Below are 13,121 nucleotides of genomic sequence, written 5' to 3'. Positions count from 1 at the left end.
TGTGTCTCCCCTGTATCTTTTGTTGTGTACTTGGCTCCCCTAGGCCAGGTATGTAACACTCTGTAGAGATGAAATAAACTCATACCAGTATATGACACTTGCTGTTTTGCACTCTATGACAGGGAAAAAGCTAGCGTCCGTCCGTCCGTCCGTCCGTCCGTCCGTCCGTCCGTCCGTCTGTCCGTCTGTCTGTCTGTCTGTCTGTCTGTCTGTCTATTGTTGTAATGTGTTTCCTCACTGCAAGTTCTCCTCTCTGATCTTCTCCCCATGCCTGGCTTACTCTCCTCCTCCTCCTCTTCCTCCTCCTATAGTTGCAAATAATGCAGAGGAGGTTATCACTTATCACACTAACATAATGATCACATAACTAGTACCAGTATCTACTGTAAATTGTGCAGATAGCAGAGTAGTAACTATTAATTACCCTATTGGCCTGAATATAAGATTTTATTATTTATATATAAAAAAATCCAATGGAAATATTTAAAAAAATTGGCTCATATACTCTATTTGACATTCAATGTTCTTTTTCGACAAATGAGTCTTGAAAAATCTGTCTTATAATCAGAGTCGTCTTATATTCGGCACAATACGGTACTATTTATTCCAAATTAACGGTTTATATCAAAGTTGCCTTCAGTGTGGTATATTTTATTTTTTCATTGGTTTAATAATACTAGTAATAAATATAAACATCTGTTCCTAGTTTGAGTTAATTGTAGCTTCCAATCCAAACTATTTAATATTCAGTCTATTTTCAAATGAAATATACGGCTGAACTGAAGTGTGTTTAGTAATACCGGTAATAATTACAAAGCCAAAGCAACTATGTTTTCATATAATTGTAGTGGAGTAAAATCATTGTATTTTCTTCTGAGATGTACAGTCAGTGGAGTAGAAGTAAGTACTGTAGTTAATTTTCTGAAAGGGGGTGTGTCGTACAGAGCAACGTCGTCGTTGTTTTAGCCAATCAGAGAAGAATTCTGAAAACAAAACACGGAAGTCACACAAAACTGCGAAGTGAGGGCGAAGAAAGATGGAGAAACTATGATCGTTTATCTAGCCTTGATACAAGACTGTATTATGGGCGTCTCGATCCCAGGCTAATCGTTTCTGCAATGCAGGCCAAATAAAGTTATTATTGAAAACATTCGAAGCCCTGGACATGCAGTGGACACTACCTTCACTTGTCTCAGACCAGATGACTTCGTTTTGGTTTCGTGTTGCGTGTCAGCTGGCCGTCGCTGTCCTCTCCATCGCTGTTGCCGTTGTTGGACTCAATCAAGGTGGGTGATGCTGTATTAAAGACAGTCGGTGTATTATGTTTGGCCTGTCTTACTACAAAATGATCAGTCATCGATCTTTACCAGCTCGATTAAGACTACAACCACTGCCACATGCATGTAACCTCGCGTCACCACTCACCAGGCTTTCCACCTCGGAGGAAAACATGCAATGTATAAGTTCTGCTCACACGATTTTGTATAATGTATTTGTTTAGGTGGTGGCCAGATGGGCATAGGCTGTATTTATTTCATTTTTATTTGTGTATTTCAAGTTTGTATACTTGTATGTTTGTTGTATAAGTTTGTGTACCATAATTATGCTTTCCACACGCAGTACCCGTGGAAAGCTTGGTTTTGTTATTTGTTGTCAACTTTTCAGACTGATCTAGAGCCCTCCTACTGTATCCGGTCATGATTCACACGCCGTTTCCGTATCCGCCGTAGAACGGACTAAAATTGTGTGTTGCATGGTTGTCTAACTGACACACAGGATTTGTTCGCCTGACCGCGGCGGGTGTGCTGTCCGCGGCTGCGATGCTGCCCCTCCTCTGGAGGAAATGTCTCCTAGGAGAGCAGCGGCGGTCTGCCAGCAGCCTGTTGAGTCAGTATGTAGCTGTGAAAGTGGTCGGTTGGCTGGGGAAACGACAGAGACGCAGACTGGAGGTCGACACGCTCAATGTGAAGCAAGTCCAAGAGGAGACCCTGCTGAAGCGCTTGCGTAAACACGAACACACGTGCTATGGAGAGCAGTATGATTTCTGCTCTATCAAAGGTAAGAGAGAACCTTGAAGTTTTAAAGTATGTACTTACAGTGGCGTCACTGGCGTGCACAGACATTTAGGCCCAATCCCAATTGCCTCCCTCAAAGCCCTGAGCCCTGGACCCTCATTGACTTCAATGACGTCAGCTCAGCTGTAAGTGCTTGAGGGTGAGAGGCTGCAAGGCCCAAATTGGGCCCAAATTGGGCTCCAAAGAAATGGGACAGCACTTTGAAGATGAGTCCGCCATTCATGACACTTTGCATCACTTTATAAAAACTGTCCTTATTCACAGCCAGTGCCTATACCTACATTTATACATGTCTATCACGTCTATTTTAGTATTTAAGCTGATCGTTTTATTATTAGTTTCATAAATACACTTTCCTGTGTGATATGGGTTGTAAGAATATTCATGTATAATGAATATTATTATATATGAATATTCTTACAACAATTTCATTTCCATATTATTTTACTTTGCTCATTAGTCATTTCTCATCATGTTTCCCTTATTATTATCATTGTTATTAAATATATAGCCTTCCATTCCGTCTCCCTTTGAGAACAGTGAGAAAGCACTATTGTGTTTGTTGACATTCTAACAGCGATACATAACTAATTTGAATACTTAAATGATTGATGTTCGGAGGATACCCCTCATTCCCCTGGTAACGCTATGAACTGTGGGTAATTTATTTGCCAAAGTCAGCATCGATGCTGACTTTGGCGAAGCATTTTATCAAGAATTGATCAATGTCACCATGGTCCACATAATGTACACTGTACAAAAAAAAAGAATCAAAAGGGCACATTGCTGTCCACTGTGTCCAGAGGGCAAAGGTTAAGTGCTCTAGCACCACCTAGTGTCTTATCTGTGCACGCCACTGTGTACTATTAGCAACATTCTAAGACACTGCGTGAAATGCATGGAATATAGGTGTATAATGTTGGTGATATGCACAGGTTGACCTTCATCATCTGTGGAGAATAAGAGAGAATTCAGAGTCAGAATAACAATAGACATAATGGAAGTGACAGTCACTTAATTTACACCAGTGATTCAATATCTTAATTTTCAAGGACTCCCATTTTGATATGCATTAGGCCAATGCTCCTCATTTGGTCTGTAATTGGTCCAGATCCTTATCTGTCGTTTGACACTAGAGATAAAAGTGAAACTGATCAAACTAGCCATTCTTTTACATTACTATTGTTTTATTTACTTGAACTTGAAATAATGTACCTATCATATTGGTGAAGAATAAAGAACTATCAATCATTTAGCTGGGGACCATCTGGAACCCCCTCAAAGTGTTAATTGACATCAGGCGCTGTCATGTTGGTATAATTCCAGACAGCGCCACGTTCAGGACATGTCATCCTGTCACCACTTACAACCACTACCGCGAGCTGATCCAACGCATCGCCGCCGGTGAGGAGAAGGTGATCATCGCTGAGAAGCCCGTCATCCTAGCCATGACGTCCGGGACGTCGGGGGCCAGTGCCATGCTCCTCAGCACCAAGGACACCAACACAGAGTTCTTCCTACAGGTGAGTCTGATACCTGATATATCTTTGGGTCCAATCCCAATTTTGGAGAGTCCTACCTAGACCACTGATTACAGATATTTTAATTGATATTTTTAATTGATATAAGTGCAACATTTTCAAATCAATTTGAAAAACATGATTAGTTTAAGCCACAGACCCTATTCCGTCCATTTCATTTGCAAACTAAAATAGCAGATCTATAAGCGATGTGACGTGTTGTGAGCTTATAGAGTTTTTGGCAATAATTTTAAACGGTGCTTAAAGGAGAATTCCATGCTAGAATGCTTTCTTATCTTTCTTACCTTTCTTTGTAGTTGTTACGTCCCCACCAAAGAGGTCCAGGTGTTTTTTTTTTTTTTTTAATACTGTTTTTATTAGGCATTTTTGTTCGACAATTTCAGTTTAGACAATTTTAAGTAATTCAGTTAAATAAAAATGAAAAAAATAACAGGCAATGTAAATGTTCCACATACAGTATAATAAAAAGACATAAGTGTGATAATCATGAAAAAACAAAAAACAGTTAAACAATGACAAGTGTGAACAGACAAACAAAACAGACAACAGGACAGACACTCTTGCTCTCAAACTTCCAACATTGAATTAAGTAAATTAGACATTCTTTTTTAAATAATAAAAAATAAAATAAAGAAAAAACACTCAGTTCCTTTTCTTTCTTTCCAATTTTCTATTGTGCTATCTATTGTGTAGGAGCGGTTAGCGTGCACCTATTAAAATATTCGATGAAGGGTTGCCATGTCTGGTAGAACCTATCTTCACTCCCTCTCAATTCAAACTTAATCTTTTCCAATTGTAAGTAATGCATAACATCTTTCATCAGTGAAGTGTGAGTTGGAACCTGTGCTTGTTTCCAATTCAACAGTATCAGTCTGCGAGCCAGTAGAGTCACATATTTTACCATGTTATATTGGAAAGTAGACAGTTTGACCCCGGGCCCTGTGACTCCCATAATTGCTGTCAGTGGATCCGGGTCAAAAGGTCTTTCAACAATGTCTGACAGTGATTTAAATATACTTTGCCAATATGATCTTAGTTTTGTGCAATGCCAGAACATATGAGCTAGAGTGGCCGGCGATTGGCCACATCTGTCGCAGGCTGGATTCACATTTGGATACATTCTGTTGAGTTTTTCCTTTGACAAATGTAATCTGTGTAATATTTTAAACTGTATAAGACCTCCAGGTGTTTTTTTGTGCAAAAACTCCTTATTGGCTATTTTCCCTACCATAAGCCCTCAATGAATTGCGTTGCGGGAATTGAATGGGGCTATGGGGTGTTATGCTAGTTCGCTTATTTCCATCGAAAGAAGTAGTAAAGTGTGCCGCTTGGGATATTATTTACATTATGAAGAGAGGATATATACAAAGAAATTATCATTTTGAGCGATGGAAATAAGCGAATTAGCACAACACCCCATAGCCCCATTCAATTCCCATTCCATTCAATGCAATTCATTTAGGGCTTATGGTAGGGGAAATAGCCAATAAGGAGCTTTTGCACAAAAAAACACCTGGACCTCTTTGGTGGGGACGTAACAACTACAAAGAAAGGTAAGAAAGCCTTTTAGTATGGAATTCTCCTTTAATTGGTTATACAGTTCCTCAGTTAGTTGGAGACCACCTGGAAGTCCCCCAAGGACCCCTGTTTGAGAACCACTTTCATAGAACAATGAGCACTTTCCTAAGTCCTGAACACAGTCATGTGTGTGTGTGTGTGTGTGTGTGTGTGTGTGTGTGTGTGTTTCTTCCAGGGGGTGGCCGTGTGTCTGGATGCCATGCAGAGAGCGTTCCCAGCCACAAAGAGCCTGCAACTTACCACCAAGCTCTTCTATACGCCCACGTTTCGCCAGTCGGAAGCTGGCATCCCCATCGGACCCAACTCCTCCACCCCAGCTTCTTCCCGGCACATGCTCAACCTATACACCACCCCCGCACCGGCCTTTGAGGTACAACTAACATGACCTGTGTGTGCGCGCGCGCCCGTGTGCGTAAACCTGAACTCAATAGAACAAAGTGTAATTCCACAGAGCTGCAGGTGAATAAAAGTTAATAAATAAAGCTGTCAAACTGCTTTGAAACAACATCATGTGTGTTGAGTTTCTCTATTTTTTGCATCCTTTCCAATGTATTTTTATTCCATAGTGGCATACAGTATGGTAAAATAAAATATAGACAGTGTCAAGTTGAAGTCGTATTGCTTATTTATATCGTGCTAACGGAGACCATCTTTGCTGATATATTGCATATACAGACAAACAGTCATACAAAATATACAATAATAGTCTAGGCTTCTTAATTAGCTAGTCATTCATTAGTCTACATATTATTCATAAGAATTGTTATTTCAGTAGTTATAATAGTAGTGTCTGTTTGTGTGTGTATCTTTTCTGGTTTGTGTCTTATTTCAGGTTCCTAGTGAGAAGGACACTCTCTACCTCCACCTTCTCTTTGCACTAAAGGACCCCAGTGTGGGAACACTGGAGTCCAACTTTGCCTCCACTGTCTTCTATGCCTTCAGTGCCTTACAGGTATAGTACCGACATAAGTTCCAAGTTCCAAGACTTTCAGAGGATCACATTTTATACTTTTGGAGAAGACTCCTTCACACACTGCTGTTTGTTCAAGTGTTACCTGAAGAAAAGAACAATCCGATCGGATCTTGCTCTGTGTGGGATTTTCTTGTGGTCCTAAAAATCTTAGACAAAGCTGAAAGAGATTGGATGACTCCAACTGCCCATAATATTAATAATGTCACGTTAGAAGTTAGAAAAATATCAGTTGAAGACTTCATCAACTCAGGGAGATTATTTTGAAGGGAAAATCATGATGTTCATATTATAATATGAACATAATAGCAAAAACGATATAGCTTTTGCTCAGTGTTCACATGCTGTCCCTCCAGCCTTGGCTTTCAGTCTGATGTCACCCCTGCAGGAGCGCTGGCAGGAGCTAGTGGACGACATCGAGCGAGGGACGGTCTGCAGCGCTCTGGTCCTAGAGCCAGGGGTGAGGGCCAGGCTGGAGGCTTTGATGAAACCAGACCTGGAGAGGGCGGTCCAGCTCCGGGCCCACTTCGAGGACGGTTTCCGGGGAATCGCCAGGCGCCTGTGGCCCCAGCTCCACCTGGTGCTGGCTGTGGACTCTGGTTCTAACCAGATCTATGGAGAGATGTTAAGAGAGCACTACTGTGAAGGATTGCCCTTCTACTCACCGTTCTATGCCGCTGCTGAAGGTTGAAAGTCACACATTACTTGACCACCTCTGCATGTTTAATTCACATCAACAATTTAAACTTTTAAGTAGTAGGTATTAGGTAACAACAACTACCAGCAAATTGTGTGGGAGGTGGAGATCTGTGAATTCAGAATGTTAAAGCTACATTATGGTACTTCTTTTTTTTAATACATTTGTATGAACCAATCTGTATGTTAATACACTATAACTAGTACATGGTTTGAGGTGGTCTCCCTACTCTTCCATTGAGAAATGTCAACACTGGTGTTGGGTAGGACACCTACTGTTTGACAATGTTACGAAAGTTATTTGAAGCAGTTGTTTGCGTCAGGGTTTTGGCGGAACTCAGTACAGTATGTGGTATTTCTTACCAGAGCCTGACACTACATACTGTACTTTACAGTATGACCCATGGGTTGAATCTGACCCATGGCTGCTAGAGTTGCGTAATAATCGTATAAAAGGACATGTCGCTCACTGCACTTCTGGGTTATAAATGAACTGCCTTTGTGGTATTATTTAACCCATTTAGACTGATTCTAAAAATGCTTTTAGGAAGTTTTCTGCTATATTTATTCAAAAATTACAAAGAAATTATGCTGCTATATACTGTAAATAGCAAGAACTACCCCAACAGGGTTTCCCGTCTTGAAAGTTAAAAGCCCCTTAACTCCTAAAGGGATTCCCGTCTAAATAAAAATGGATTAATTGGAGAGGTATGGGGTGAGATGCTCATGTTGTTGGTGTAGTAACTGTGTGTGTGTGGTGTGGTGTGGTGTGGGGGCCCCTGCAGGTCTGATTGGGGTGAACCTGTGGCCTGAACACGTGTCCAGGCACTACCTGTTGTGTCCACGCTCCATGTTCTGTGAGTTCCTGCCCGAGGGGAGCCTGGACGACGAGCAGCCCGACACCCTGCTGATGGGCGAGGTGCAGGAGGGACACAACTACGAGCTGGTGGTCACCAATGCATCGGGACTGTACAGGTCAGGACTCGCACTGCAGCCCAACGGGACCAGCTGTTGAGGCACCGCAGGGTCCTAAACAATGCATCACTTTTGGGTCCATAAAGAAGTTTAGAGAAAATGATCCAAATTATCCGCTCATAGTTTTTTCTTTTTTTGTGTGTGTGTGTTTGTGTTACAGATACAGAATTGGAGACGTGGTGAAAGTGGTTGGTTTCCACAACCAGTGTCCGCTGGTAGAGTTTCAATACAGGTAGAATATGACACATGTATCTTTTGATTGGTCACTTAGATTTCACTGTTTCTTCTATAGCTTCCTGGGTACTGTGTTTACGAATGTTATATGTCTGTCAACATTATTATTGTCCTCAATGTCCTGTATTTGTTGTTACTGGCAGAGCTGTTTCACATAATTTCCCTCTTCTCTTGGCCAGTTCACAGTTGTAAAAGAGACGTTAGTCTCAACGCTGCTTCTACTGTTTAAATAAAGGTTAAATAAAAATAAATAAATTGGGGTTACTTGACGTTTGTTTTAAACGGTTGATTTCTTCCAGACGTGGGCAGATGCTGAGCGTGCGAGGGGAGAAGGTGTCCGAGCTCTTGTTCCTCGGGGCCCTGAAGGCGGCCGTGGCTCTGTGGCCCGGAGCTCAGCTGGTCGACTACTGCTGTGCAGAGAGTGGAATCCTGGGTAAGTTAACGGCACAAATTGTGCCACTTTTCTTCTTTTATTGATGCGTCTTAATATACACTGCTGGTCCTGTGCACACATGTGAAATGACAAATAAAGTGAACCTTGAGCAAACAGTCGGAAACACTTTTCACTGGCTGATTACGTTCACACATGAAAGGAATGTGTTTTATTGTCATAAATTATAACAATCATTATGACTCATAATGCATAACAATAGTGTTGTGGTACACTGGAACTCCAGTCCTTAACTCGTCTCAAGTCCACATTTTCATTTACTCGGTCTCGTCTTGGTCTCGCCCTTAATTTGATTTGGAGTTGACTTGGTCTCGGACCAAGGTACTCGGAATCTGGTCTCGGTCTCGACTTGTTATCGCCTCCCGTCTGTCTTTCTCACTGAGGATAGAAATCAAATAAAATACATGTTATGCAATAGAAATACATACCTATAACAATAGGTTATTCTTTGTTTTCTCAAGATTTGTACACGTATATCATAATTAGGGCTGTCAAATGATTAAATCAATCATACATTTTAATCAGATTAATCCCAGCTTAAAAATGTATTAATCATGATTAATCACCATTCGGAATATGTCCAAAATATGCCATGTTTTCATGTATATTGTTGTGGAAATGGAAAGATAAATGACATAAAGCGGATATACATTTGTTTTAACATACCTATGTAGTATTCTGTTTATTTATTATAACAAATCCAGTGTGGTAGGATCATAGGATAGTGTTATTCTTCTTATTAATAACACATAAAACCACAAGAGGAACAGAACAGAACTTGAACTGTTTGCATGAGGGTTTGGAACAGTACTCGACTGAATAGTCTCTGAATCTAGCCTACACTAGGCACTGTGGTTCATCCATATACATTTTTCAGTTTACAGAACTTAAATAATAAACTATATGCCCTCAGGCAAAGACAAAAAAAGAGGAGCTCCATTACTTTTTGACGCAGAGCATCAATATAAATAAGATTAAGGCAAACATTGGAACATTCTTTCTGTAACAGACAATACAGTATTTATTTTAATCAAACCAAAACAACATGGCCAACCCAACATGGCCTACAGCCCTACACATTAGTGTAGTTCTCATCGGGCCTGAAAATGAAAGCCTGGCCCTACCCTACCCTAACTGGGTCGGTGTGTTTCAATTGTTATACAGAGTGCGTGAGAGAGAGAACGATAGTCGCCGAAATAAAGGATTTATGTAACTCAGGTTGGTTGGCTGTTAATCTTCCATTTCCACCACTATAATGGATTCCAGGGGTGAGTATCTCTGACTTTAATTCCTCTGAACTGACGCAGTTATGTTCAGTCACCGTTCGCAAAGTGCAACTTTTTCAGTCCAACAGTCCCGAACAGAGCTACAATGTTATTATCAATATTATTATCAACTGCCAACTTGGCTATAATCTAATTGTTTACATCAATTATTGCCTCTCAACCCCATACACGTAATGTGCGTCACGGAATGTGTCCAAAAGAATAGACAAACCACCAATGCGCCGCACATGGCGTGTCTACAGCTAACAGATCACAGGGGCAGCAGCATGAAACAGCCAGTGCAGTGCGCTGTGCTCCCCCCTTCCACTTCTCCTCCACCTCCAGACAGTCACATAGTAAGTGAATCGCCAAGACTGCGCATGCGTTCATTGCGTTAATTATTTTAACGCAATTAATTAATGCATTTGATTAACGCCGTTTAACGTGATAATTTTGACAGCCTTAATCATAATACAAACTTCTTTTTTTTTTAACAATATATTTATTGCATTTTTTTGGACAATACAACAAAAATAATACAAACTTCTGGTTGTATTTATAAGGCAGAGGTGTTGAAATTGTGAGGTGCACCCCACCTAGTGGGGGCACAAAGGAATTGCTTGAGAGAAGGTTGGTAAAATTACCCAATTGAATGAATAGTTTACATATCATTTCTAAATTATTTTTATTCAGTTAACTATCAACTTCCTACTACTGCAGTAGTTTGCATGTTGAGAGATTTGTATTTATTGAAGGGGAATGGGATTCATATGGATAAAGTTTGAAAAATCTCTGTTGTAAAGGCCTTTCTAAATGCCTTGGTAGAGAACTGCTGAAGACCTACTAACTGTCTATTGTCCACTGAATATACTGAATTGAATATACTGAATTCTGCACTTAACTCTGTATGAATTTGAGAACATGGATTGGGGTACAGTGTGGATGCACGTCTTCATAATATAAATATTTTTCCTCTGATGTTGCAGGTGTTAGGACGCTCTAATCCTCATTACCAGGTGTTTGTGTTGCAGGTGATTCAATAGGAGCCTCTGATCCTCATTACCAGGTGTTTGTGGAGCTGAGAGGAGTGAGGAATCTGTCAGAGGAGCAACGCTACAAGGTAAAATGTTACTCTACCGTAAGCTGCCATTTTCCTTGTTGATTAAAAAAACCCCTCTTTAATCCCTATACACTTTGTTGTACATCAAATAGCCAGTCGACTGCCTGGGCCGCGGCTGAGCGGTCTGGGCACCTGGGCCGGTGATCTGGCCTGGCGGCGTGTCGCGAGTTAGTCCCGAGCCCGCCGGCCGTTTGCCGTGTCTCTCTCTCCCTTTCCTGTCTAATTACTGTACCATATCAATAAATGCAAAAAAAAAGATATGTAATGGTCATAATAGGGATGCTAGGGTTCATGCAGATAATATTCTAGTCTGGTCTTGTCCGCAAATGAAAGATGAAACTTGACATAAGACACCCAACAAATTCTCATTGCTCACTGTCTGTGCCAACCACCTCATCTCAATCTCCAGCTGGACCAGTGTCTCCAACGTGACTCGGCGGTCTACAGGTCCTTCCGTAGCAAAGGCAGCATTGGACCCATGCGGGTGCAGCTGGTGTCCCAGGGCGCCTTCCATGAGCTCCGCAAGCGCATGATGTCGTTCTCCGACACCTCGCCCAACACGTTCAAAATGCACCGCGTGCTGCACAGGAAGGAACACGCAGACTTCCTCCTGGGGAAGACCGTTTCCTAGCGCCCCTGCGAACGGCGTCCTCGCTTGTTCGCTGAAACTGATTTTTTTGGGTCCTGGTATGAACGTAGTTGGCTGAAATGGCCCCACACCAGTGCCTGAACAGGATCCTTTCCAGGTGAATGACTCAGTGAGAATGTTTGGTTATGTGGCGCTGCATGGAGAGCACAGGGTTCACCGGGTCGAGCCAAGTTGGCCATGTTCAGCAGTTGCACTCCCTAAGTTATTTTATAACAGTGAGTTGAGAAAACAGGCTTGACTTCTGTGGTCTCTAACATTACACCTAGCTACATATTTAAGCATTTATTTCATATTTACATGTCGAGTTCAGCTCTGACTCTGTCTGGTTGCCCTGTTAGGGCAACCACACTCTTGGTTAAGTGGTTAGTGAATGGGGGGAGTGTTTATGCAAGTATCTAGGGGTGGAGACAAGTATCTATTGTCACACCCATTCCTGGGCTCAGAGATGCTAAATACTTTGAAATCTTAGAATGGCAAATTCTGTACTTTGGTGTTTACAGTTCAACAAGTTTCAAATGGTCATATCTTCTTCATTTCCCCCCCAAAGAACTGAAAAATGAAAAATGCCCCCTTGTATATTAAACCACTGTCCCTCATGGTCACATATTCCTGTAGATGTTTTGGAAATGCATTGGTAAAAATGTGTGGGAATCCTGCGACACTCATAGTGCCCTTAAATTATTTAATCTGTGTTTATTACTGCAGTCGAGTGCTGATGTTTTATTGTGTATCTTAGTTTTATCCAGTGTTTTATTGTCTACTAATTGTCTACCACATCAGTAAATTATTGTAATGGTTTTTTTAACTTGTAGTCAGCTCAATGAATGAACTGGTTGGTGGTATTTCACCACTACACCCATAGGTGTCCCTGAAGTTCCTCTCCACCTGTAAACAAGAAAGTGCTCCTTGGCGTTGCTGAAATGGTGAATATTTTCAGCTCCATCCATAGTTTTAAAGAATTAAATGTTTCTTCTGTATTCTCTTTTTTTGATAGCTTGTTGTGCAAGTCTGGTGTTCATAAGAAAATAATAACATGCTTCTTTCTCTGTTGGTGTCAACAAACAAGAAACAAGCAGCATAAATTACAATGGGTTTATATATCTATGAACTAACCTTCAGGAATGAAATAATTTAACTATAATTCATGGGTTAATTATTATCCATTTTAAGTTATTTCACGGTACATTATGTGGTCTGTTATATTGTAGGTCTATAGTTATTTTAACCCAACTCAACTCTAGCAGGGGAAATGGTTAAGCTGTTACTGGTTTTGTCCACTTGAGGGCGTCAGAGACCCTATTTTCCTTTGAGGTACAAAGTTGAATAAGAACAGAACTCAGAACTTTGCAAGGGTGATAATGATGCTTTATGAAAACAATACATACATGTGTTTTTCATAATGGACAAAATTTGTATTATTCTTTAATACAGAATGAGATCATATCGACATCTGTAATATCGGTTATCAGTCATAACAGCAATTATCGGATATCGGCCAAAATGTCTCATCATCATCGGCACATCCCTAAGCCTATGCCATGCATGAAACCCAAATATACAGTATAAC

General features: G+C 40.9%; 2 protein-coding genes across 3 annotated transcripts in view; both read left to right on the top strand.

Annotated features, from left to right (window-relative positions):
• Positions 1 to 1,012: 1,012 nt before the first annotated feature.
• On the top strand, positions 1,013 to 12,428 carry ghdc (GH3 domain containing). Of its 2 annotated transcripts, XM_080789223.1 has the most exons (11): positions 1,013 to 1,286; positions 1,777 to 2,058; positions 3,402 to 3,598; positions 5,370 to 5,564; positions 6,027 to 6,146; positions 6,553 to 6,850; positions 7,646 to 7,835; positions 7,996 to 8,067; positions 8,369 to 8,502; positions 10,817 to 10,905; positions 11,315 to 12,426. In XM_080789223.1, exons 1-11 carry the CDS (start codon positions 1,166 to 1,168, stop codon positions 11,534 to 11,536), a joined length of 1,920 nt encoding a protein of 639 aa, XP_080645349.1. In that variant the 5' UTR covers positions 1,013 to 1,165; the 3' UTR covers positions 11,537 to 12,426. The 2 variants fall into 2 exon arrangements, with proteins under 2 accessions (XP_080645349.1, XP_080645350.1); XM_080789224.1 differs by lacking the exon at positions 1,777 to 2,058 and having other exon boundaries at positions 11,315 to 12,428.
• LOC308333035 (voltage-gated delayed rectifier potassium channel KCNH4-like) overlaps positions 11,578 to 13,121 on the top strand; it is a 90,402-nt gene continuing 88,858 nt past the window's right edge. The window contains exons 1-2 of the mRNA XM_080789221.1: positions 11,578 to 11,651; positions 12,417 to 12,477. The gene's annotated coding sequence lies outside the window, so the exon portion shown is untranslated. The remainder of the gene's footprint in view (positions 11,652 to 12,416; positions 12,478 to 13,121) is intronic.

The sequence above is a fragment of the Protomyctophum bolini genome, assembly GCF_963924005.1.
Source record: "Protomyctophum bolini genome assembly, chromosome: 18".
Lineage (NCBI taxonomy): Eukaryota > Metazoa > Chordata > Actinopteri > Myctophiformes > Myctophidae > Protomyctophum > Protomyctophum bolini.
Note: the sequence above shows the minus strand (reverse complement) of the source record. Positions and strands in the feature narration are given on the sequence as shown.